Source organism: Canis lupus, chromosome 18 (assembly GCF_048164855.1).
Source record: "Canis lupus baileyi chromosome 18, mCanLup2.hap1, whole genome shotgun sequence".
Classification (NCBI taxonomy): Eukaryota; Metazoa; Chordata; class Mammalia; order Carnivora; family Canidae; genus Canis; species Canis lupus.
The window spans coordinates 52,709,973-52,737,145 of NC_132855.1; the positions used below are offsets into that span (position 1 = coordinate 52,709,973).

Consider the following 27,173-nt stretch of genomic DNA (forward strand, 5'->3'; position numbering starts at 1 on the left):
CCCTGTCCTGCTCCCTGTAGCCGCCTCTGTGGCTGCATCTAGCAAGGGGGGTATTGCCCTCCTGGCCCCAGACAGAACTGTCTTTCAAGCCAGGGATGCTGACGAGGCCTGTGTGTGTATCTGCATGCTCACACTGCAGCCTGATCGATGCCTGTCAGAGCTCCACATCAGAGTGACAGCCGCATGCTGGGCTGTTTGCTGAACACAACTCGTCCGTCAAAGGAAATCAGACGAAATCCATCTCCTTGTCCAAAGCTGGCCCGATGGGCTGTGTCTAGAATGCCAGTCTTACATCCCACCCTATTTTGTGCCCTGAAAATCATTCCCTCTGGGATTTCAGTGTTACATTGATGGGCCTCCTAGGGCAGGAGAATCACAGTTAAGAAAATGATGCACAACTTCCCATCCCAGCCCCTACCCTTTAGGAACTTGCAGTTTAGAGCTAGTGGCTACTGTGTGGACAGGGCAGGCCTAATATATATATATATGATTATCCCGAATTGATTGGCATAAAATAGAGCATAAATAAAATGGATTTTTTTTTAAGATTTTATTTATTTATTCTTGAGAGACACAGAGAGAGGCAGAGACACAGGCACAGGCAGAGGGAGAAGCAGGCTCCATGCAGGGAGCCCGACGTGGGGCTCGATCCCGGGTCTCCAGGTCACACCCTGGGCTGAAGGACGCACTAAACCGCTGAACCACCCAGGCTGCCCATAAAATGGATTTAATTTAAAATTTTGCAGGTGTATTTTGAGTAGGGCATGACCAGATTGCATGGTGTGTTGTAGACAATTGGTAGAGAAGGGTCTCTTTAGAAGGTCTCATTAGAACAGCAATTATGAGGTTTTAAGGCTTTCAAATTGACAAGGACAAGTGTTGGCAAAGGTTCTGTGTTTGTAAACCATTTGGGGCTGCAAAAATCTCTGTCACCCTGTGTCTTGGCGGTAAGCCAGCCAGCTGCTTCTCTTTCTTCTCCCTAAAGCCTCTTTTATCCCATACAAGCCTGTACCTGAACCTTCATGAAGACCTTCTCTAACTCTCAGCCACTCCAGCACTTTATTGCCCAAGGCTCCTGGCTCTTAAGTGAAGAACTCTCCTGTTTACCACCTCTGGTGGTGGCCGCACCAAGTAATTCTCTTCCCTTTGCTTGCCCTCCCATCAGGGTTCTGAATGATTCACAGGTGTCAAAGAAAAATGTTGCAGGAGGCCAGTCACTTTGGAAGGTAATATTTTTTTCCCCACTAGCTAGAAGACCAGAACAGAAAAAATTTTAAAAGATAGAAGCGGAATATCTGGATGGTGAGGGAAAGAGGTCAGCCCAGGAGCAGGAGAGTGGAACACAACACCTGAGAAAAATGAGGTGGTTTTGCGTGAGTAGGGGGTTGTAAAAATCAGCAGGCAGAGGGTGGGGATCCTGGATGAATGGGAGACTAGGGAGAAGCCAGAGTTTCGGAGTGGCCCCTTACTGCTGCTGCTGCTCCTACTCCTCAAAGGGACTTTCAAACTCAGGAAGAATCTTCTGATATCTGTCACCCCTCACGGCCCTACTTGAGCAAGTGCAGCTCTCCCCCACCCCAGGCCTGTGAAGCGCAGCATGCAGAGCTTTATTACCCACGCACAGGAGCCGTTCTGCAATAAAATAAAATAAACCAAAGTAATGGGAATGATGGGTGCAGACGGCGGCTCCCCAGAGAGCTGGGCCCGCTGCTGCCCCTCTTTTCCGCACCACTGATCACTGTTAAGGCTGCCATCAGGAAGTCATCTGCAGTCCCTTAGGCTGCCTTTCCAGGGTTGAGTGAGCAGCCCCACGCAGTGGTCCATCATAGAAGCAACAGCAGCATGTACACATGCATCCTGGTTCAGCACTCCATATACCCCAGGCCTTGGGGCCTTCTCACAGCTCTCTCAGGGCAGGAAGACAGGGAATTTCACTTAAGGCAAACCAGGGTACAGAGGAAAGGAGTTCTGCCCTCAGGTGACCCCAAGACAAGCCTTGATAGTACAATCTCTGATGGGGTATACCTGGGGTAGGTGCCTGGCAACACAAAACTAGCTGTAAGAGGGGGAGTCTTAGACCTGGAAATGCCCGAAGGAGGTGGAGGGAGGCACGAGCACCTGGCTGACTGTCCTCCCGAGGTCCCCACCTTGCACAGACATTGTTCACACAGCAGATATTTATGCCTTGCACAAAGGTTGGCGTTAGCAGTGGTTCAGAGTCTCAATAATTTTCATTTTGTCACACGGTGCATCTGGCCCTTTGACCAGAGAGCTTTTAAATTCCTCCTCCCTAGCCCTTTCTTCTCCCTGTCTCCCTGGCTCCTCCATCCCCAGCTTGATCCAGACTTGTTGATGAGCCTCAGCTTTTCCCCCACACACGAGGCACTAAATCTTGCCTGCCTGCCTCCCGACCCACCATCATTTCCCAAGCTCACCTACGCCCATGAATGCTTAATTTAAAACTTCTGCTGCCATGCAGCAGTTTGTAATTCTGAGGCCGCCTTCAACAGAAGAAACAAAATGGGCTGATGAATGTACTCGGAAAGGTGAGCAGAAAACCATCCAGCATCTCTGTGATGCGGGGGAAAGGCTTTCTTAACCATTTAGTTTAATATGATGGATATCTGCAGTGTAGAGTAATCCTAATAGGATGGATATCAGCCTGATCTATTGGCTTGCAGGGTGGTTATGAGTTTTAAATTTCCTCATCTCCACAGCTATAAATTCTCTGGGCTTTTCAATTATAAACTTTGTTTTCGGTGGGGCAGCCAGAAGGATTTTGTTTTGGTCAAGGGATTAAAAAGGCAGATCCAGTTGGGGCTGGAGAACAGGCAGATATGCCAAGTTTGGCTCTTCCTTCATCTTTACCTTTACTGCTGCCCGTACTCCTCCCTTGGGCACTTCTGTTGGACCATGGTTTCCCTTGTCCTTATCATCTCAGTGTGGCTGGTGTCCCCACCACAGGGATCTAAAGGAGCCCCTCTGTGGGTGTCTGCTAGAGCATTCATACCGCAACCTCCTGGCCTCATGGTGAGAGGATGCCCCTAGCCTGACAACCTCCCGATGCAGGCCTGAGGGAAGGGTTTGCAGCCCCTGGCTCTCCCAGGCAGTCAGGGAGGTGGTGATGCATTCCCAGGGCTGCACTCATGCTGAGCAACAAACGGAGAGTAGCTGCAACAAGTCCCAGAGGGTAATGAGCCCAGAACACTGCTAACTGGAGTGCTCAGCATGGGATCATTGGGAAACAAGTTCAGGCAAATCTCTGTAGAGGGGAATCAAGGCTTTCTTGATGACTTTCTTCCTTTATACTGACATATCACCTCTTGGCCTAAGAGCAGAGTGGCCAGGGCCAGCAAGAAGACCAGTGACTCTCCCCAAGTCCACTTCCTGGCCTTTCTCGGCATGCCTTCGTTCCCCATTCCCAGTCCCTAATGTCCTCCTGCTGCCTGGGTCAGAGCTTCAGAAAACTCTCAGGCACCTAGGAGTGTGATTCTCCTGGACGTCAACAGGTCGTTCTGCAATTAGGCAGAACTGTGTTCAAATCTTGGCTTCTCTCCTTAACAAATGACCTTGGATAAGTTCTTCAGCCTCTCTGAGCCTCCATTTCCTTATCAGTAAACTGAGACTAAAAATAATCACTTCACCAAAAGGCTATGAGGATTGACCAAGGCAACATGCATGTCAGAGAACCTAATTCATTGTGTGAAGGTACTCTATAAATGTTAATTCCCTTCCCCCTTCCTTATAGTGAGGGGCTACCATTCTTCCCTTCAGATGTGGAAGTGGGAACTGTTGAACCTTCTTGCCCCGGAGTGTTCATGAGCTACCCGGCACCCAGCCTGGCTGTCTGACGGAGCTTGTGTTCAGGACAGTAGCTAGAAGGGTATAGCCATAATGCTGTGGATCCTCAGAGCAGACCTCTGCCCTAGACACTGTGTGCCAGGGACCATGTTGGGACCTGTAATAAGAGAAAGGCCTTGTTTCTCTGAGATTGTCTTCCTTTCATGTTCTTTAAATCAAACATGCTCAAAAGCGAAGACAAATCAGTAGATAAGTGCCAGTGATTGGCATGTGGGTTTTCTTTTCATTCAGTTTATTTATCAAACACGTTTTGACTTTCTACTGTGTGTCAGGTGCCATGCTAGGAGTTGGCACCACAAAGTCAGGTACTATGTGGTAATTTTTCTGTCATCAAGGAGTTGGCTGGCAGGCTCAAGAGCTCCTCAAGAACCAATTTTTCTGTCATCAAGGAGTTGGCTGGCAGGCTCAAGAGCTCCTCAAGAACCAGAGTACAGGGTGATACATGCTCGGGAACTCACAGGATTTCTTTAGAGCACAATGAAGAGTTTAGGAAAGACCTTCTGGAGACAGTACTGCTTAGGCCGAATTTTTAAGAGTAAGTATACGTCAGCCAAACCAAGGGTAGAAGAACATGCTTTCCACAGAGAGAGACTAATGCACCAGTTAGGAATTACATTCAGTTGCTGGTATAGTTCAGAAACAGTAATTGCTTAAACAGGATTAAAGTTTACTTCTCTCATGAACAATTGCAGAGATAGTCTTGAATTGGTACAGTGACTCTCAGTGTCAACAGAGCTAGAACTCCCTTCATTCTTCTGCTTGGGTCATAGCACGCATGGATTCCAATCTCAGGGTCCAGGGTGCCTCTGGAGCTCCACCCGTTCACATCTGCCTTCTAGTTGGGACACCAGAAGAAAAGGAAAAACCCCATGATGGCAAATGTTCTCAGAAGTCCCACTCAGAAATTTCAGCTAAATCTCCATGCTGTGACCAATGAGAGGGACAGTCTTTCAGCTGGTCACACTGACACGTGGACTAAAAGAATACCTGTTACTGAGAAGGAAAGAAGGCCACTTTGGAGGTCTGTGCCACAGACAGCATGTGACGTGACATTTCAGTACTTGCTTAGGGACCACCTATCTCAGTCTGCCTGAGTCCCAGAGTCCATGTGGTTAGTATAAGAGGGAGAAGTGGCAGGACATGCAACAAGAGAAGAAGTCCACATTTCCCTCTGGGTATGAAAGCTCTGTTGTTCCAGTGAACAGGGAAATCGCCAGAGCTCAGGCAGGGATGGTCAGGTGGCATCTGCCAAAGCCTCAGGCCACAGCTTAGCACCTCCCATTCAGACCCTTCCCTCTCAAAGGAAAGCATCCATGTTGGTCTAGAAGTCACACTGCTAAGGCTAGGCCCCAGCAAATTGGACTGGATACTGGACAAAGGCTGTGATTTTTCCCTGAGAAAACCAGAGTTTGGTCACTCTGTGTGACCTATGCACACTCAAAAATACATTTCTGTTCTTTCCGTCTATGCTTAACCCAGTAAGAAGCACCAACATTATATTGAGTGCTTATGACATGCCAGATGTTGTTCTGAGAATTTCATGTATACTCATTGAAACTTCAGATTTTCCTTAGGGAGGTATTCAGTTTTTTGCTCCCATGTTCAAGTTTGAAACTGAAGCCCAGACTTAAAAATAACTCAGTTTACTAAACAGCAGAGGCCAAATTTGAATCCAGATAGTCGGGCTCCAGAGTTATGGCTGGTAACCATTATACAGTTATGCTGATGGATGAGGTCCCCCAAATCAGGAGGCATGTCGGAATTGAGACGAGTAGATGAAGGTGGGACAGAGCACAGAGCATCCTGCCTATCCGTTATGCAAGAGAGCAAGGGAAATTCATGCTAACAGACCAAGCCTGGTAAAGGCTTTCCTCCTCTTTGACTTCGTTGCCTCCTTCCCTCTTTGCATTCCCTCTGCAATGCACGATCCATTAACAAGCTATGCTGCGCTTTTTCCTTCTCATTCCTGCCTCCCAACCACTGTCGCTGTATGTAACAGGACTACTGTGCATCTTGTTTAGGTTCCCATCCTTCCTGCCTTCCTAAGAATGTACAGAACCCACCCCCTGATCCATCTGTCCCAGATCTATATTAAGAAGGGGCTAGGGCGCCTGGATGGCTCAGTCAGTAGAGTATCTGACTCTTGTTTTTGACTTGGGTCATGGTCTCAAGGTCCTGTGATGAAGCCTAGCAGTGGGCTCCATGCTCAGTGCAGAGTCTGCCTGAGATTCTTTCCCTCTCCCTCTGCCCCTTCCCACGCTCGTGCACTCACTCTTGTGTGTGTGTGTGTGTGTGTTTATACTATCTCCATCTCAAAGAAAGAAAGGGAGGGAGGGAGGGTGAGTTTGGGATCTGACTTGTCTCATCACCCTGTCCTTCAGGGTCACCCTCTTGAGCTTGTCTTCTGAGCAACTTGCACTTCTTCCTGGTCTGCTGTCTTTGTCACCCCTCCCCATGTCCCCTCAATATCTCCTTGTACCCCCACTGACCTCAGCCTCCCTTTCTGTTCTGAAATTCTACCTTCTTCCTGCTTTTACCCTACTGATCATGCATTATTTCCAAAGCATGACCCAAGTAATTCCATGTGCTAGAGCATGTTTGCTTGGCCCCACCTGTAATGTCCTGCCCGGCCCCTCCCTGAACTGTCTAGCACTCAGAGTTGCAACTCCTGTGACTCAATCCCTCCAGTACCTCCACTCAGTGGTCATGTGTTTTACATGGCATTTTGTTACTAGTCGGCAGGATGTGGCTCTGTCGTATCTTCTCAACTTAAGCTCTTGGAAGACAGAAGTTATTTTTTTCTGTTTGCATCTATTGCAATGCCTAATGCAATGTCTTTCTACTTAGTAGATGCCAAATAGCTATTTCTTGGTTGGTTGATTATAATAAGTCCTAAGTCTCTTTACATGTCCTTAATGATTATTATACATTTCAGTTCCTTCGGCATTTGTCTTTCCATTTTGAAGAATCCTAATCATTTCTGCATGTTCTCATCTCTTTAATCAGCTCAACTAGGCATCCCTGGTCCTTCTCCAGCCCTGCTGTATCTTTCCAGAGATGCAAGGCCGAATCACAATGATCTCTTCTTTCAGGGTACATTGTACTCTATTATCACTGTAACCTGAATTTTCTGATGCTTGCCTGGCCTTGGAAGCTGTCTTTGTTAGGGAACCTCTGGACAGCAACCACGATTATAGCCATGTAGAAGGTGTTGCCCAGAAACAAAAGAGCCCTGCCAAGCACAGTATCTCCCAGAAGCCTAGGATCCCCCTCCAACAAGCACCTTCCAGCACTGCCTAGAATCCTGATGCTTGAGCATATGATTTGGGGACTAGGGGTGGGTTCACAAGACATAGGCAACAGCCTCATTTGGAGGGCATAATGTAAAAGCTAATGGATTAATGAGCAGTCTAGCTGATTCGGGACATAACATGAGCTCTAAAGATGGAGTTGTCAGGAAGAGTGAATCAGGGAAGGCTTCCCAAAAGACAAAAGTGGTATGGGGGAAGTTGCCCCTTGCAAACAGCCTCACACATTTCTCTCAGTAGTCCTGGGCAGAAACTTCCTGAAACAGAGGGTTGCCTTAGCATTCCCTTACTGGTAAATGACCAGGCATCTCCCTGAGTATGCTCTGCACCTCTCTCTGCTCCTCCCTTGGCAGGACAGGGGCTGCTGCAAATCTGACTTTTACAGCTGAGATGTAGGGTCAAGGCCTTAGGGACTAACCAGGCTACAGGAGGCAGGTCAGGCAGATCACATGGACCAGAGTGTGGGGGTGGAGTTGGGGTAGAGGAAATGAGGTTGGCCAGAAGGGGAGTATGGTATACTTTAAGAAGGTGCATGATGCTGAGAATCTCTCCTCACAGCACTGCTTTCTGTCCTCCCTACAGCATCCCTGTGAGCACTGCCTAACCTAGAGGATGGTGCTGGTTCACACCACTCCCCACCCCACTTTTTTTTTCTTTTTTTTCTTCTTTTTTTTCCTGCTTCTGACCTGCCCACTGGCTCTAGGCAGCAGCTCAGGAGCAGTGGGCAAGTGAGAGCATCTTCAAATAGCATTAAAAGAAATCAGGGACACTGGGTGGCTCAGTTGGTTGAGTGCCCAACTCTTGATTTTGGCTCAGATCATGATCTCAGGGTCCTAGGACATAGCCTACATCAGGCTCCACACTTAGCTGGGAGTCTGCTTGAGATTCTCTCATTTTCTCTCTCCTCTGTACCTCCACCCCGTGCTCACATGCATGCACTCATGCTCTCTCTCAAATCTTTTTTAAAAAACCAAATTGCTGGGATCCCTGGGTGGCTCAGCGGTTTAGTGCCTGCCTTTGGGCCAGGGTGTGATCCTGGAGTCCCGGGATCGAGTCCCACGTCAGGATCCCTGCATGGAACCTGCTTCTCCCTCTGCCTGTCTCTGCCTCTCTCTCTCTCTCTCTCATTAAATAAATAAATAAATAAATAAATAAATAAATAAATCTTTAAAAAAATAAAATAAAAAACCAAATTGCTTAAATGATGTTTACACGGAGTGTCAGGGTGGGGGTAGGAGCCTCAGAGCTTTCTTTCCAAGGACACTGGTAGAAAGTTTACGATGGGAGATGCTATACTAACAGTAGTGACTGCAGCCAAGCTATCTTCTGCCAGAGGAGCCTTGAACAGGCAGCTAGGCTTAGGCAAGGGTCAGGTTCACTATGCTTGCTCCAAAATCAAAGGAACTGTCTTTAAAAGCTTAATTGTGACTTCTAGAAATCTTAGCTAGACATGTTGAGCATCTTCATTTCCTGTCTCCATTTCAGAACGCACCTACATTAGAGGTAGCACTCCCCACATAGAGCGGGAGAGCAGATGTCAATGGAATTCTGCTTAGTGCAACAGAACTAGAAGGTGGAGTGAGGCAAATGAGGCCACTCTGGCCCCATTTAGGGGAACATACAGCTACTTCCTGCCTGAGAACAGCAAAATCAGCCTGAGCAAATTGAGGGACCACCCACTAGCCCCTGGGACCTCATTAAGCTGAATTTTATTTGAGACATTTGGTTGACATGGGAGAGATAAATAATTGTGATTAATGGCACCTTGGCTCCTGTCACGAGGCTGGACAGAGTTGTGTCAACAACTACCTGCTGACCCCTCCTACATACTGTCCTTTCCTGCCACTAGTATTTTTCCCTCTCTTACCTGTGTTCACTCCAGTGGCTGTGAGTACTCTCAGGAGTCAATTCCAAGGCCCCAAAACAGCATTAGGAGGCCCTAGGGAATGGGTAAAGACTAAGAAGAAGAAGGAATACGGTTCCAGTGTGGAGAAGCGGTGGAGTCAGCATGGCCATGCTGGCCCGTGCCCATTGGTCCCAGGCTTTCCCTGTACAAAGAAGGCTGGGGCCAGCTGTAGACTGGAGGGGTTTGGGAGGGCTTATGGTATGCAAGAGTTCCAACTGTGAAAGCATAAGCAATGCCATATTTTAATTGTCATGAGCAATAAAAACTGGGCAATGAAGAAGTCTAGCCTCAACCCATAGACAAGGGCAGGGGCCAGGGTCTCTGACTAGGCCAGTGTGGCCTCTGGCATGCTGCAGTTAGCCCAGTCTGGCTTGTATGCACTCAGACCATATAATGGCAGCTTTTACCCATAGGCTTTTCTTTGTGTTATGGAGAGACCACAGAGATCATAAGCTCTCCAGGTCCTACCAAGCAAGGATCCAGTTTGCCCATGTGAGAGGAGGGTGAACATACAACAGCCCTTGCCCACTGGCATTGCTGGAGCATGAACACTGTATCATCTCAGAGGATTTTTTTTGTTCTTACTGTGTTGAAATAGGTTTAAAACAGAGTTTGAGGACATGCATGAAACACAGAGTCCCTGAAGAGACTGAGATCTCCTCTCCCCTGGGCCTAAGAGAGCAGCCCCTCAGTGTGGTGAGAGGGGAGCAGGGGACTCTTTCCCTATGGCCTGTCCAGGAATGTCGATCACAGGGCTGCTGCCAGCCCAGCACATGTCCATCCCTGGGTGGCAGAGTGCAGAGCATACATGGCATATGGCCTGCTGAGGACAGACAGCAGGCCGAGGCCAGGCTTCCGGCTGGCAAGTGAAGGCAGCATGATCTTAAGGAAGGACACAGGTAAACACAGGGGCAGGCGGCTCAATAAGAGGAGCCCAGAGGAGACGATACTTACCTAGCCAGGTGGGGAGGGAGGAAAAGAAGAAGAGGTGAGGGCCCCATAGTCTGGTGGCTTCTCCATCATCCTCTCAGTGCCTTCCACTGTGCCTTCATGCAGGTGTTCTGACATTAGGAGGGATGGATATTCCATGTTTTTGTGTTGAAATCGGTTGCTATTTCTTATATTCAGTTTAATAAAATAAGCAAATTGCCTGGTCCCTAGCTGTAAGTATAGGATTTCTGTCTGTTCCAAGTTCTTTTCTCTCTGGTGCCTTTCTCTGGCCTGCAAGAGGGATTGGTGTCTGTGTTCCTGTTTCTAAGAGACCAAGTGATGGTGACAGAAAAGGAGATCCTTGTTCCCTTTCCCCCAGCTTAGGACATCCTTTGCCACAACCTGACCGCTTTTGAGTGACCCCCTTGGCCACGGCCCAGTTCTGAGAACTCTGGAGTGGCTGAGCCTGTCCAAGCCCCAGATGCCCTTAAACCCAATAGCAATTGCCTTTCCTCGAAGATTTCTGTGGTCTTGTAGAAGGGCCTGAGACCTGCCCACACTGGCAAGGGACTTGTGAACTTAAGGCTTTCTCAGCCTTGTGCTAAGATACTGCCTCAGGCAACCAAGGCCTAACTGGACATCTGCCCCCTGGCTTGGAAGACTTAGCAGATAGGGTCTAGGATCCTGTCCTGTCCTCATAGCTCTTCCTCTAGCTGTCACATGTCTGCTTTTGCTCTTCGCCCCTTCCTTGCTGAGGGATGGTGGCCAGGAGTGGTAGATGTGTAGGAGACCAGAGGGAGGCATACACAGCTGCTGCCTGTGTTCATGCCTGGATAAATAGAAGAATCCATCCTCGCTCCAGTTATATTCAGTACAGGCGAAGCCAAGTGCGAAACAGCCCCTTCTGCTCGTGACGTCTGGGAGCCTCTGAGTCATCAGTGCTGGCTGCACTGACCAAGCCGGTATCTGCCCCTCTGGGCTCCTATGAGCAGACCTGCCCTGACTGGGGCAGCTATGGGACAGCCCTGTCACCTTAGAGAGGTTCTCAAAACAGGCCTTCTCCAGTCGGTTTGGTGCCACTGGATTTCCCCAGAAATAGATAGTTTTCTGTCCTAAGACCTTTTACCTTTCATCGTCTGCTTACTGAATGCCTACCATGTGCTAGCAATAAGATACCATTAATAAATGCTCATTAGAATACTGTAAGTAATAGTGGTATAAACAAAGTGCTGTGGGGAAGAGCATTACTAAGTAAATAATGGAATGGTTTGAGTGAAATCCCATCTGTGCAGAGTCTTGATGTGTTGAGTAGGAGTTCACAGGTGCAATAATAGAAGGAGCATTCTAGCCACAGGGACTTGTGTGTACAGAGGCCTGGAACAGTGCATTGTGTGTGGAGCTAGAGTTGGTTTGGCATGACTAGATCAAAATAATGAGGGCCAGAATGGTAGAAGATGAGACTGGTAAGAATCCAGTTGTAAGAAGCTTGTACCCTGCTGTGCTGAGGAATTTGAACTGTAGCAGAGAACAAGGAAAGGATTTCAGCAATGGAAGAAATTACCAGGTTTGGATTTTTTGTTAAGTAAGAACAACAGTTACTGAGCATTTGCTATATACCAAACTCTTCTTGGGTGTTTAAATCAGTCACTGGAGGTCACACAGCTAGTAAGCAGTTGAGCAAGGCTTGGCCCCAGGTAGTCTGGCTCCCTAGCCTGTCTACCCATCAGGCCATACTGGCTGCGACAAGCCTCTCCACAGCATTGTGGCAGGGAGATAGGGATACCAGTGAAGGAGATGGCTACCCAAAGTAGGACCCGCACTCAAGGAGAGATAGTAAGGGTAAAAAAAGGGGGGGGGGGGAAGAATCCAGAAGATATTTATGATGTAGGAGTAGTGTGCCCTGGAGTTTGATTGTGAATGTAAGGGAGCAAAGGATGATTTCCAAGCTTCTCATGCTACCAATTGGGATAAGAAATGCAGATGGAGGAACTGGTTTTATAGTGAAGATAGTAGATTCAGGATTCGACTTGTTATATGTGAAATTTCTCAGGTGGAGTTGAATTCTGAAGAGAGGTCTGGACTGGAAATAAAGTTGTGGTGTCCTATAATTGCGAGAGCAGTGAAAGACAGGGACTGTACAGCTTAAAATGGCCCCCTGGAGAATATCCATATTCAAGGAGCATGTTGGGAAAGAGTTCACAATTGAAACCAAGAACAGGGAGAAGAAACCATGACTGGGAAGCGCAGAAGCCTTTACAAAAAAAAAAAGAAAGAAAGAAAGTTGAAAATGGAAGAGGGGTTCTTTACTATCAGATCCTTCAAAAGGTCAACAACAATGAAACGCGAGAAGAAATAGTTAAAATGACAAGAGTTCTTGAATGACTGTGTGGTGCTAGTTATGTTGGAATACCAACAGTGGTGAGTCACCACGGTGGACCGGGAAGGAAACAGGAGGGCAGCAGAAGTCTGGGCAAGGAGAACCCGGTCAGCCGGGTGGGAATGGAGACTGCAGCGAGATTTTCTAGGATGGGCAAAAGATTCATAGGCAAAGAGGCAGACACTGACAAAAAAAGGGAATAGGAATGGTAGAAAAGAGGTGATTGGTGCCTGAGGAAGCGGAAGAGGGTGTGATCTAGAGTCGGCTTCATTTCCTTTTCTCCAAGGTAGAAAGGAAAGAAGTCATTAATATAAGGACTCTTTAAAGGCGAGGTGTGGGTCCCCATAGGAACCCTCTGTAGTTGAGGTGAAGAAGCCTGAGAGTCAGGGTAGTAAAGCAGAGTGCCCGTATCCCAGAGCAGGCCTTGGGATCAGGGAGATACAGGTGCTTGCAAAGGGGGAACTGGCATTTGAATCTAATGTGATTGGACAACATTCGGTTCCTTTCAGACCAAGTCAGATGTTTGATAACCACTCGCAATTATGCCATGGCATGCACACGCTGATTTGTCCTGACCAGACGCCAACCATCGTCTTACCACTAACTCAGTCCTCACGGGGCTTGGGTACAGCCTGGGGTATTCTGGCTGGGCTTTAGAGAACGCCGCTGTGGCTGCCTCCCTGGCCCAATGAAAGCAGTCTTCACGGCTCTTCCCCGCGCCAGCCAGGGAGCATGGGAGGAGCTGGGCCATTCAGGCATGCCCTACTCTCTGAAGGAATTTCAAAGCTTGCCTCAGGCCCAGGAAACCTCTGGGAACAGCTGCCACCAGTGGTGCCCTGGACAGGGGGCAGAATGCGGGCAGCTTCATTCCCTGCGTGAACCTCAGGGAAGAGAGAGTTAAATCTTCCAGCCTTTACCCTGGGTTTTCTTGGGAAGATGAACAATCTACTTTCCTCATTGTCTGCACCAAAGGAATAGATTGCGTCAGTTTATAAACTGTGTTACCGTTTGCAAAGGCCTGGAGTCAGCAGGTTTGCATTTCCCGGCAGACTCAGACACTGCTCATCGCCTTGGCTGCTGCTTCTCTGCCTCAGGCGGGACTGGGAGCTGCCCCGTCCCCCCCACCCCTACCCCTGTCATCCCACCCTTCATCCCTGAGGTAGTCAAGGAGAGAGAGAGAGAGAAAGAAACCCTGAGCTTCTGGCTGAGCCATCTTGTTCAGTGCTCAGGCCTTCCATCAACCTCCAGGAGCTCCTTGGCCCCTCGTGCCACTTTGCCAACCCAGGCTTGATTTCCAGGCATTCCTAGGGCTTTGGCTTGGGCCAGCGCACGGATGTCAGAGAAGAGGTTTTCTGGAGAATAGTTGGCACTGTGGGTTGGACTTGAAAGAGTCATCTGATCTGGAGGTGCTGAGGGGTTAGGAGCAGAGGCACTGGTAAGGACTAGGGCCCCGCTGCTCCAGCACCGGGAGGATTTGTACGGCTGCCTGCCTCTCTCCCCTGCCCACTCCCTGCTGGCAGCCACCGGTAATGAGACCCGGGAGGTATTTCATGGGCACTGCCTCTCTAGCTCCCAGAGCGTCACATTATTAATTGCGTCGTGTTAATGTTCATCGTCTCTAAGAGACGGTGTATCTGCCGTGCTTGTGAGTGGAGGGTACACGTTGGCTGTGTTAAGTTGCTACTATATTAAGGTGAGGTGTCTCTTTAAGTTCACAGCTGTAGCTGTGGCAGCACATTATAGCCTTCGTGCAGCATCAGTGATGGTGGAAAACCCAGCTCTACAGAGACGTGGCTACCTCTGGGTAGCAGGCAAGGAGTCCCAGTTGCAATCTGGTTGCTCTGGATCACTACTCACATTGTGGCCGAGAACTCTGGTGGGAAGCACGGGTAGGGAAGAGGATTGAGTGCCTTTCATCCCCCTCTGCAAGTTTTTCTGCGGGGCTTGAGGGTTCCATGGGGCTTCCCCACTAACCCTCCTCCCACGTAACCCACAGTCTCCTCTCTCCTCTGCCCCTAGTCATACTAGTATACCGCCAGCCCTCTAGCCAGACTCTAACCTCAGCTACTTCAGAGCTGAGAGCACCGTAAAACCCTGGTTCCATTGGCACCTGAAGAAACTGAGCCTAGAGGGGGTTTTTGACACACACACACACACACACACACACACACACATGCACCCAGCTCAGATCACAGTTCCAATCTAGGCTTTTTCTTGGCTTTCTCTTTGCTGTTTGGGGCCTTCTTCCCATCCAAGCTTTCCCATTTTGTTCCCAGTTCCAGGCTTCTGCCCCATTCTTGTTGCTGGTGGCTTTGGGGGTGTTTAAAGCAGGCTTATGGCTAGAGGCTTCTGCCTGTTGTTAGGGCCCCTGATGTCACCTCCCCAGAGGCAGCCCTAAGCATTCTGCTCTCTGCCTGTGAGAGGAACTGGTGGCCTGTATAACCCTCCCCACACACACACACACCTCCCCCCCCCCCCCCCCCCCGCCACACACACACACCCGCGGGAAGTCCTTGTTTCCAGGTGTTTCCAGGTGCCAGGGCAGGGGTGGCCTGCACTGCTCCTGGGGCCTACCTGGTTTCACCTGTCCTGCCTGAGGCAGCCCACTTCCCCTGTGGGAGGGAGCATCTCCCCATGAGGGAGGGAGCATCCCCTCGGCTATTCTAAACACTCTCTCTCTCTCTCTCTCTCTCTCTCTCTCTCTCACACACACACACACACACACACACACACACACACACACACACGCACGCGCATTCCACAGCCTTCCCTGTGCTGCCTCAGACACTTTGCTGAGAGATGGGGCCAGTGCACTTTGGGGAGGCTGAACCTTTTCTCCATCCTCTTGACACACAGAAAACGGAAGATGGATACATATGTATGGGGTTTCTTTGCCCTGAGTGTGGTTTGTGGTGGGGAGGGGGATAACTAGCTGCCTTATTGTAGCTTGCCTTTCAGTGGAGGCACCTTCCAATACCTTCTTTCTTCCCTGGCCCACACCTCCCCAAGACCCAAAGAAGGCTACGGGAGGACCTATGTGTTTTTTCAGCTTTGTCCCAGACTTGAAACCAGTAGGCATCCAGTTTGGTTCATGGATCAGGAGAGGTAAGGCAGCTAAATAAATGCCCAGAGCAGTCAGAATTTTCTCTGTGGTCTTATGGTGACCTTTTAACTGATACAGCTCTCCGTGCTCCTTTACACACACACTCACACACTCACTTTACAGAAGGTTTAGAATCTGAAGGGTGACTGGCTGGGAAGGACCAGAACAAGTTGAGAGAGAGGAGGAGTGTCTATAAGAGCCTTGTCCCCTGCCTCACTTGGACTTCCCTTCCTGTGACCCCCGGCACCGCTCCGGCCCAGCACTGTACCCCCAGGCTCAGCAAGTGTTGCTTTGCCTAGAGGAGGGTGACTCAGACCCCACTGCCTGCCTGATTGAAGTAGTTCCTAAGTTAGGAAGCTGGACAGAATCCAGACAAGTAGAAAAAGGAGTATTTTGGGAGACAGAGCAGGACAGGGACAGAGTATATTTCTGGAGGCCAAGGCACTCCAGCCCCTAAGGGGAGGATTACAGGCAGTGAAACAAATTCATGGCTACCGACACCTTCTCTTCCTTGTTTGTTCCCAGCCATGGAGAGTGAGCTGGGGGCTGCTCTGATTCTCCCCTTTCCTCTTTCCCTTCTCCCCTTCCTCACCCACCCACAGGGTGAGGCCACAGCTCGGTTGGGTGGGCCCTGAGGTGTGCCAGTTGCCTGGGCATGGGAGCTCTTCCTCAGTAATTAGGAGACATGCAAATTAACAGCCTGTGCCGTTTGTATTAATTTGGTAAATAAGCCAGAACAATTTCATTAGTGGCACATTAATGTGCTTGGGAGCAGGAAGACGTGTCCCACTGTGAGGCAGCAGGGCCTGCTACCCCAGCCCACAGGCAGGCTGAGTCCAGTGTGTCTAGCTGCTCTCTGGCTGGGCATGGCTGGCTGGACTGCACCCCCCCACCCCCTTGGCCCTAGGGTGGAGAAAGACCTCTCATCTGCTTGTTCGGCTGGGTTTGAGGACAGTCACACATTAGCTCTTCCTACTTGCCTTCCCTCCATTCTGTCTTTCACATGAGGCCACCAGGGCTTAAGAAACCCAAAGCTTTTTTAGGTGGGGAGAGAGCTAAGGGGATGGAGCTCAGCCCAAGCAGAGCTGTTGCTGCTTCCTATTTGATGAAGGGAAGAGGAAGCCATTTTATGTTACTGCCTTTATTTAATACACAAGCCCCACTTCTCTGTTTTTTTGTTTTGTTTTGTTTTTTGTTTTTGTTTTTTGTTTTTTGTTTTTTGTTTTCCCACTTCTCTTTTTACAGAGAAAGAAAACTGGCTAGGAAAGAAAAGAGGTCATGTGACTTTCCAAAAATTCACAGCCGGAGATAGGATTTGAACCCAAATCTGTCTGACTCCAAGATCCATGCTCTTCCTTGCTATGTCTCTGCCCAGCTCTGAGGAAGATTCAGAGTGGAGAACTAGTTTTGTTCCCCTTGGGTCTGACAGTCTAGTTGGAGAATAAAGACATTTGGAAGTGAAATAAGTGCCCCTATTACAAAGTTGATGATGATGATAATGAAGCATTTATGTGTCAGTGCTTAGTATATTTGTATTAGCTCATTTAATCATAACAAATCCTGGGATCCCTGGGTGGCGCAGCGGTTTGGCGCCTGCCTTTGGCCCAGGGCGCGATCCTGGAGACCCGGGATCGAATCCCACGTCAGGCTCCCGGTGCATGGAGCCTGCTTCTCCCTCTGCCTGTGTCTCTGCCTCTCTCTCTCTCTCTCTCTCTGTGACTGTCATAAATAAATAAAAAAAATATTATTAAAAAAATCATAACAAATCCTTTGAGATAGGTAATACTTCAATTCCAATTTTGTAGCAAAGACACAGAAGATAAGTGACTTGTCAAAGCTCATGCAGTTAGTAGGTGGACTTGAACTGAGGCATTCTAGCTCCACAGTCTAAGCTCCAAACCTCTGTGCTACACACTGCTGCCTCAGTGCCAAAGGGTGGGGGAGCCCATAGGTGCTCAGAGGGTGATTCACTTGTTGGGTTAGAGAAGCCCTCACAGGGAGGTGGTGTTGAAACTGAACGAGCTCAGCTCACAGGGCCTCTGGTCAAGTTTACAGGAAGGTTAAGACTTTGGTCTTCAGAGTGAATTCTGTGTGCTCAGAAGAATAGACACAGCACAAGGCTTGGCTCACCACCTGCTCTGTCTGCCTCAAGAGCAGAGGGCAAGAGATGCTGGTGGCTGGCCAGACCAGCAGGGGTGCGCAGTGAGGCAGCAGCACCCAAGGAGCAGGTCTGACCTTTGGGCATCTAGGCTGCTTGCTGCTTCATTCTCACCCAGCCACTTCCCCAGTGGGATGCCATGGCCCCATTCATCTCTCTCAGGAAGCCTTCTCTTCCCCTCTGTGCTGTTTTCCTAGGTCTCAGCTTCAACTTGAACACTGAAGAGGGGAATGAAGAGAAGAGCCTCCATCTGTTCCCTGCTGATGCCGCTTGTGTCCATGTGTACACATATCCTGTGGTGCCCTCAAGGCCATATCAGCTCACACGTGTACACACCAAATGCCCACCCACAAATCAGCCATCCTGGTAGCCCATGGTAGTCACCCAAGGCTTGAAATCCCTGATGTCACCTGCCGTTGTAGGGAAGTTGTAGAGTCCAAATCTCTCCCTAAAACACTCCACAAGATGCTGAAGAGACAAGTAACAATGTTGTATACAACAATGTTGTATACACAACACATGATGAACAGTGGGTCTCATTCGTGATTACAATAGCCAGAAAAAAAACAGAAAGTTTCTTGTGTATTTGACAAGAACAAGCCTCCCCTAACTCTTGTCTTCAGTTTGAGGAAAACTTGAAAGAAATAGCTCTCTGTGCATCAGTATATAGTCAATCCTCGTTATATACGATTCCATATTTGCAAATTCGCTTACTAAGTTTTATTTATAACCCAAAATCAGTACTCATGGTACTTTTTGATCATTTGTGGATGTGCAGAGTCATGAAAGATTGGAGACTCCAGGTGGGTACTTTCCCAATTAAGGTTGCAAAAGGTGGTGCTCTGCCTTTTTGTTTCAGCTCTCACACCATAAACAAGTGTACTTTTCCTTAGTGCCACGTTTCCTCCCCCCGTTTCTTTTTGGTGTGTGCTTTTTCTTGGCAATTTTGCAGTTTAAAATGGCCTCCGAGCAGAGTACTGAAGTGCTGTCTAGTGTTCCTAAGTACAAGAAGGCTGTGATGTGCCTTAAGAAGAAAATACATGTGTTAGATAAGCTTTATTCAGGCATGAGTTACAGTGCTATTGACTGTGAATTCAATGTTAATGAAACATCAGTAAATATTAAATAAGATGTCTTTAAACAAAAACATGCACAGAAGCAGGTTACATATTGATAAGTTGTGACCAGAGTCTTGGAGGAACCTAATCCTGTGTTTCCTCTGGGAGCAGTGGCTCAGGATTCACTAATTCAGTGTTCGTGGTAACTTTATAGAACATAAGTACTACAAATAACAAGAATCAACCGTATCTGTATATCTCTATATGAGTATGTATTTATATGTATTTTTTTTAATTAAGAGAAAATACCAGGGCACCTGGGTGGCCCAGTTGGTTAAGCTTCTGACTTTGGCTCTGGTCATGCATGATCTCAGGGTCCTGGGATAGAGCCCTGCCTCAGGCTTCCTGCTCAGTGGGGAGTCTGCTTGAGGATTCTCTCTCCCTCCCACCCCCATAAATAAATAAATCTTCTAAAAGAGATAGAGAAAATGTAAAAAAAAAAACCTGAGTCTTAAAGTTGATCAGAGAAATAGAGCATATACAGACGTTGGCCCATGAAATGCTAGAGTCAAGCCACAAATTCCTGGCAGTTAATCTAAGAGAAATGTGATGAACAATGAACACATATACCAGCCTGGGAGCATCATGCTTATTAACCCTTGCTTGCTCCCTGTGAAACTTTGGTGAGGTTTAGAGGAGGGTTAAGACTTTGGTCTTCAAAGTGAATGCTGTGTGCCCAGAAGAATAGACACAGCACAGGGCTTGGATAGAAAGGCCACAAGCCAAGAGACTCGGGAGTAGCCTCATCCCTTCACTGAGCCCAGTCCACCTTCCCTTGAGTGCCTTTGGGAAATTAGGAGTTTGCAGCAGCCATAATAAAAGGGGAAGTGGAGACCTCCAGGCTACAACTTTATTTCCCTCTCTAAGGCAAGATGGATTCAACTGGAAGACAGTGCCCAAGGATAGAGATTTCTTTCCTCTGCAGCTGGCTGGGCCCAGGGACTTGTCAAGCCCAAGTTAGTGTATCGATTGCAGGCAGGGAGAGGCTAGGTAGTGTGAAGGCAGTGTTCACCTGCCAAGAGAGTTGGCAGTGTTGACCCCAGGCATGGCTACTCATTGTTGGAGTCTCCCGCTAGTGCAAGCCCTTGCAAGGCCAGCATCTGGTTTGTGGCCTCCAGGGTGAGGTGTGGTTTCAGGGTTTGCTGGTGAGTTGCGATCTCAATCTGGGCACCCTCTAAGATGAGCATGATTGTACCTACCTGGGTACTTCATCAGTTTGCCTCTGAGGTTCTTGCCTCTGTCCTAGCAATCCAGTGCCAAGAGAAATGACGTAGGTAGCCATCAAGCTTCTTGTTACAACCACACTGGCCCACTACAGGCTACTTGAAACTAGAAGGAGGCCTTGTACTCCATCAGGGCAACCATCAGTTTTAGGAAAAGGTATTGGGCCACTAACATGGTAAAAGATAAGATGTCCAGGAATGGGGGACCTGTCTACCCACATACAGAGTCAACTTAGAATGGATCTATATAGAATGTTTTTTCCTAACTCTTATAAACTCTTCATATCTGCTTCTGGGCCACACCCCAACCTCAGGTATCGTTGAACTTGCATTTCCATTGGAAAGGTAAACTGTTAGCCTTAATTAAGTAGGAAAAGGGTGCTCAAGGATAGGGAGAAGCCCAGGTCCTGCCTGCCTGGTCCTGTCCCTCTTTTTCTCCCCATTGCCTTCTCTCCGTAAGCCCAAGCCACCCTTCATCTCCTTAAGAGTTGTCCTGTCCCCCACATTGCTCCCCATTCCCCTATACTCACCTCTCTAACCCTTTGGCCTACGCTGCTGCCGCAGGCTCCAGCCCAGGCTCCAGCCCAGGCTTCAGAGAATTCCCACGTATTTAGACATTCATTTTATTGCTTAATCGAGCTTGAAGCTGTTTAAATTAATACAAGTTTTCATATTTGGCAGCAAAGGCTTTTACAAGCCCCTTTAGCAGAGAAAGGAGGAGGTTGGGAGAGAATCAAAGAAGAAATTTACCCTGGGCCATTGCCTTCATGAGGTGGGAGCCAATCAGCCACTGCAAAGGCTGTGGCATCGAGGCCACCTTCTTGGAGGAGCAAAGTCCGTACTGTGTCTGTGGTTCTGGGTCTTGAGGAGGCCCTCCATGGAAGAGGTTCAGGAGCTCTAGAGCACCGCAGGGGTCCCTGAGGGTTCTGAAGTTCAGCCACAGTGCACAGCCCCCAGGACTGGACTTGGAGTAGTGACTACACCCTTCTTGGTGCTTCCTGTTGGGCAGCTTCCTGCTGGGGTCACCCCCTAGCTGCCCTGTGTGCACTTCCTGCTCACATCCTTCTGCTCACCTGCCCCCTTACCCTCCTCTCCTCACCTGGCTTTCATCCAGCCACTTTCATTACCTTTGTTCCTCATTAATTCCTTCAGCTCTGCACCCTCAGGGATTGCCCTGCTCCTGGGGCCTGCCTGTCTTTCTAGAATTGCTGGGCCGGGTGGGTGCTAAAGAAGAGAGTGATGTTCCCTGAGTTGTGTCTACTGCTTTATCTCACTCCTCCCCAAGCTACACTCGCACGCGTGCGCACAGCGATGACCACAGACTCCCTTACTTCAAAAGAGCTGAGATGAGGGAAGTTTTGAAGTTGCTTGGTCAGTGACGTTTCTGTAAAGGATGATTCTGGGTGTGAGGCAGAAAAGCAAGAATCACACTTACGGAACTGAAGCAAAGGGTTCTAAGAGGGGTCAGCAGTGCCAGAGCTCCAAGAAGCTCTGGCTCTTTGGGCCAGATGAGCCCCTGTCCTGTGGTGTGAGGTCCCCCCTGGTGGCCCAGAGGCTGCCTCCTATAGGCTGACACCCCCTTCCTCTGTTCCCCAGGTAGAGGTGGAGGTAGAGAGCATGGACAAGGCCGGCAACTTCATCGGCTGGCTGCACATTGACAGCGCCAACCTGTCCGTCTTGCTGGTGGAGCACGCACTCTCCAAGGTCCACTTCACTGCCGAGCGCAGCTCCTACTACAAATCCCTGCTGTCTGCTGAGGAGGCCGCCAAGCAGAAGAAAGAGAAGGTATCATGGGCAAGTGGGCCTCCTGGGGAGGAGGCTGGTGCCACCCCAGAGCTCAGACTTCTTCTCTCCTTCCCTCTCCTCCCCCAAAACATTACTGCCTCCGCACAGCAGGCAGAGTGGTTTTGTTATCCCACAGTTGAGGGACCCTGGTCGGTGTTGGTCTGAGACCCTACCTTAGGAACCACACATGAGCAAGAGAGAGCCTGCCAGCTTAGGCATCCTCAGCTATAGGCCTACTCTGGTGGACCTGGTGGAGCAGAAAGGTGTCTGGAAGGTGATCTCAAAACCATGAGAGGAATGACTGGGGGAGCCCCTGGGGAGCAGGAACCCAGGGGGCTGTCCCTTCTCCAGCCCAGCCCTTCCCCCTGCCCTCAGAGCTACCTGGACACCTGCAGCCCCCTTCTGAATTTCCTTTACATGGCCCTGCAGGGAGCCCCATTGTGGAAGCTGCCCCAGGAGATGCATAAAGCTGTTAAGAAAACAGATTTAGAGCCCATCAGTCTCTGCAGACACTGCATTGAAAAGACAAGGGGGGTGGGTTGGAAAGCAGCTTTTGGAAACAAATGGACGATTAAAGAACCCAGTGGTTTGGTGGTGGGAGCTGGGCTTGGCACCCTCCAACTCAGCCTGTCACCACTGACTTACAGCCCAGCCCTGATAATGGGAGTAAATCAGCCGGCCACCAATTTGTCAGGGCTTCTCTGAGCTTCAGGAGGATTTCATGGGACAGCCGTGCTGAGCCATAAATTTGTTCCAGGAATAAACGTTTCCTTCCCCATGGGGCAGCCATCTGGCTTGCAACTCGCCTCCCAGAGCCAAGGCCCAGACACCTGCCAAGAGGAGTAGGGGGCTTCAGGGCCTCAGGGCTCCCCATTATCTTCCAACCCAGAACAGACACCACCTCACTCTGCCTCTTCCTGGCTATCTTCCCTCAGGGACCCAGCTGAGGGACACCTGCCTGGATCTCTCTATTCCTTTTCTTCCCATTCCCTATCCATGACCAACCCCCAGTAGGGGTGAAAGAACTCTAGGGAGAGATGACCCAAAAAGATTGGGACAGATTGAAAGGGATTGTCCATGCCTTGGAGGAATAGGCCACCATGAAGCCTCTGAGGAGGCTTCTAACCCTTTCTTGTCCCAATTCTGCTCACATTAAACCTCATCTTCCTAGAGTAACAGGGAGCGGGCAGTCTTAGCTTCTAGCACAAAAGAACTGCTTCTTGGGTTTCCTGTTGGTGACAGCTGAACTTAAGGCTGCCACCCCCATGTCTTCTGCCTGCTACAGGGGTAGGAGGAGATGTGGTACTGGGGCCATGTGTGCAAAGGGCTGAGCCTTCACTGAAGAATTAGCTGGGGGTCTGTGTGGAAAGCACTGGCTCCTAAGGCTCAGATTCTGAAAGCATCTTTGTCCTCAGGCTCTGCTCTCTGAGATTAGAGACCCCAGAGTGACCCAGGAGAAGACAGAGGGGGGAATCTGACCTGAGATGGAGGGATGGCTGCCTTGCTGGGTGTTACCCTGGCATCACTATTTACTACATGGTGGGTTTGTCTGAAAGAGCCCAGGACATCATTTCATTGGTGCCGCACAATGATGGTGAGGAGGAATCCTCAGTAGTTACTTACACAGGCTACGTGTTTTTATTCCAGGCCAGTTAAAATGCAGTGTGCTCCTCTCAGTGTGAGGGCCTGCCTGCCTCCTGGGTCCCTCTCCTGCACATCCCATCCTCTTCGAGGATCCTGGCAGAATCTGGTGTGGCTTGCCTCTTCTGGTGGGGTTGGTTCCCAGGAGCAGCATGTGTAGAGCATAGCACCACCCCTCAGAGTTGGCTGGACTCAGAGAATTTGGTAGCCAGCTGGAGGACAGCAAACGGCATGTCTGAAGTGTCTCCAGGATTTCCAACCTTGCCTTGCTTGTGACCCCAGGAGGGCTGCCTTCACTGTCCAGAGACAGGCACGTGTGGGGTTATGAGATCATGGTGGGTCTATCTGCGGGAACCTGGCAATGCTGGTTTCCCAGCTATGAGAATTTAGCTGCCTCCCTACTGGGCCCAGTTCTTTCCTGTACCCTGCAGACCCCGCTCCTCATGAAGATGCTGGTCAGGAGATGCTTTCCTCTATAGGAGGCTAATGCTGAGTTATCCCCTCCTCCTGCAGGAATACTGGGTTGGTCTGAGGACCAAAGACAGAGCCATAGATGGCAGGCACCAGGACCACCCTCCCCAGCCTCCCTTCTGCCCCAGCAGGGCCCTGGACAGGGCTGGATTGGCCATTGATTGCCTTTTATTGAACTTGTCTTCCCCACTGCGAGCTTGAAGGCCTCCACCACCCTGGTCCTTTGCCAGCCCCACCCTTGGAGCCTCCTGAGCAGTGATATTAAATAGGAAAGCCTCTAGCCAGTGGAGCCTCAGTCCACATCACCCATCTTCTGCCAGGCAAGGATCTGGGGGCTCCCTGGGGAGGAAGTGTGGGAAAGAGGGAGGGCCAGGGATGGGTGAGGATAGGAGGAGAGACAGCCTGTGCTCCTAACCTGGCCCCACAATGTAGAGGGGACCTGAGCAGAACAGGAATTGGCATGACAGAGTGGCAGTGGAACAGATAAGGGAGGAAGGAAGGAGTTGCTTCCCTAGCCATTCCCCCGCCTGGGTCTGTAGCCAGGGTCATGGAGGGCTTACAGAGGAACCCCGCCCCAGGACACAGTGCCATCCTGGCCCCCAGCCTAATAACAGACCCTACTATAAATTAGAGGAGCTGGGAAAGACCTTTCCACACTAATGCCACATGGGAGTGGGCCCAGAGCAGAGCAGATCCCTGCCTTGGGTGGATCTCCGAGCATCCCTGGGCCTTGCTGCTGACGCCCAGCTCAGGCTGGCCTCCACCAAAGGCCAAGGGCATTTCCAGCTCCAGAGTCCCATCCTCTGCTTGGCATCTTGGCCATGCAGGTCCTTCCCCAGCTCTTCCATCTGCCCAGAACCTGGGGGAGAGTCGTAAGGCACGGAGTCTGTGTTCAGTGTGTTCAGGCACAATTACTGTTCTCTCTGGAAAGGGTCTTTGGGTTTTCCTTGTCATCACCCCGTGGATCCAGGATGAGGAGCATCTCCCTGCGAATTCCCCAAAACAAGCTCTTTGTCAGGGATCTGATCTGAGAGAGGGCTCAGCATGGCTGTGGGGAAGTGGCAGTTGTCTGCCAGTATGTCTGTCCTCTCTCTGCCCCAGTTCTGCAGAAGGGCAACATAAGCCAATATGGGCAAAATGTGCCCTTGTTTTGAGAGTGGGTCAGGGCCTCAGCTGGCTAGCTGGTTCCCACCTAGAAGCCACTTAGCCAGGCTGCATTTACCAGTTTGCCAAATGCCATTGGCTAGGTCCCAGGGAATAGATGGTCCCCTCCATCCTCCGAGGGAAACCTGCAGGGCTCTACTGAGGGGCCAAGCCAGCCCTCCCTTAGAGATAGGAGCAGCTTTCAATGTCCTACCCTTAGGCCACCTTATACTTCTCACCTTGGGAAGCAGCAGGGTACACCCTGCTGTGCCCCTCCCATTCCCCAGTGAGCTGTGGAACTTGTCACGGGACTGGCCCTACTGCTACCCTCCCTGGTGGGAGCTGGAGGCCTGCAAGCTCCCTGGAGCTTTTGTTTGCATCCTCCTTGACCTCAAGCTTACTGCCCACCTGAGCCTGCCAGAAGAGGAGCTCCTTCCCCCCTCCCCCAGGAGGAAACCTGATGCTGTCGCCCTGGGCGCTTTAGCTTGAGGAGTCATTAGCAGTTTCTGCTCTCACCCTGTCAGTCTGTTCCCAATTCATCAACGCTGCTGAGGAGCCTCCTTCCCTACAGCGGAGGGATGCAGTGTGGGGCTGGGATGGGGCCCTGACTTTCTAATGTGCTGTGGGGAGATAGGTAGTAAGAACAACGAGGTAGGCCAAAAAGGACCCACTAACCTGGTTGGGGATGGGTTGCAGACAGGTTGGAAGATAGGTGCTGGCTGGAGAAGGGAGCAGAGGAGGGTGGGGAGGAGGGGGCAGCACTTGGCTTCAGCTCATTTAAGGCAGTGCTGGCAGGCTTGTGAGAGTCCCATTGGCCCTCGAGCTGCACGGATGCATCCCAGCGTGGCTGGGGGGTGGGGGTGCGGTGACTGAATAGTCACTTCCCTGGGGACCTTCCACTCTCGGGTCTGGGGAGAAAGTCCCTCAATAGGATGTCGGCCTTGGAACCAGAAATCATTGTGGCTATCCCCCAGGATGCTTCAGCTATCCGTGCCATGGCCTCTGATTGAAGAGGCCCTTTCACAGGGAAGTCTGAAAGCTAGAGACCCCTTTCGGCCTGGAGGCTCTGATGTTACTAAACTAAAGCCTTACTGTCTGTCTGTCTCCTCTCCTACGGCACCCAGGCCTGGGCATGTGCAAAACAGAGATGTCTGGATGCTAGTGAGGAGGGAAGTAGCTGTGTGGGACCAATATTGGGAGTAGGTGAGAGGGGTCAGGGAGGGTTGGGTTAAAGCCCCTCCCCAAAAGTCAGAAGGTGATGTCACTGCTGTGTGTGACTGTCAGAGGTTTGCACCCAGGTGACATCTCTCCCATCCCCCTCAGCCACTCCCTAGCAGCCTCCCCCATGCTCAGTCCCCCAGTTTGCAGGGCCCTGGCCTCCCCTTCTAGTGGAAGCATACTCACACCACGCTGAAGGCGGGAGCAGGGCTTCTGCAGGTGTGACCCAGGGAAGTTCAGTAATTCTGACATTCCTGCCCTTGGGCTGCTTCCACCAGCCGTCTGGGGATCTCAGGATCACCTGAGTGATCATGTGGTCAGACTTGCTCCTCTTGCAAGGGAAAAAAAGAAGATGCAGGAGGCACATGGCTTGACCAAAGTCCAACAGCAAATTCAAGGACAAGACACCCCATCTCCCACCTACAACTTTTCCTACTGCTCAGTGCTGCCCTCCATTTCTAGATGCCTGGTCACTGTCGATAATGCCCCCTCAGAGATCTCTGACACCCAGATGCCTGGGTTCAGATCATGGTTCTGCTGCTTCTAGCAAGCCTGGGTGCTTCCAGTTCTTGTCTGTAAGACAGGGCAACATTAATACCTATCCGAAGGGTTGTCATGAGGATTCAATGAATTTCTGCTTGGAGCATGTTTTGAATAGCGCCTGGCACCTAGGAAGTGTGTATGTTTTGACTAATACTTTTGTCACCCCCTGTTCTTGTGTATCTGTGGGGACCCTGTGTGTGGTCCAGCCCCTCACCCCCTTCTCACTACTCAGCTGGACACCCCCGCCCACTCCTACTCTGACAGGCTTCACTACTGGGATAATCTCCTGGCCGCAGGATCGGACTTGACGCGCTGTCACACGGAATCAGCTTCTGAGCAGCTGTGGCCTTGACAGTGCAGGGCCAGGGGAGGAGGGGAAGGGCCTGGG

The 27,173-nt window shown here is 50.2% G+C and overlaps 1 protein-coding gene and 1 long non-coding RNA gene across 2 annotated transcripts in view; both read left to right on the forward strand.

The window, feature by feature from the left end:
• The window catches only part of LOC140609204 (uncharacterized), a 79,138-nt gene extending 61,265 nt beyond the window's left edge, over positions 1 to 17,873 (forward strand). The window contains exon 3 of the long non-coding RNA XR_012011137.1: positions 17,841 to 17,873. This is a non-coding gene — a long non-coding RNA (uncharacterized lncRNA). The remainder of the gene's footprint in view (positions 1 to 17,840) is intronic.
• SND1 (staphylococcal nuclease and tudor domain containing 1) overlaps positions 1 to 27,173 on the forward strand; it is a 420,606-nt gene that overhangs the window by 383,204 nt on the left and 10,229 nt on the right. Inside the window, exon 17 of the mRNA XM_072784460.1 lies at positions 21,581 to 21,769. Coding sequence (XP_072640561.1) covers positions 21,581 to 21,769 — 189 coding nt within the window. The remainder of the gene's footprint in view (positions 1 to 21,580; positions 21,770 to 27,173) is intronic.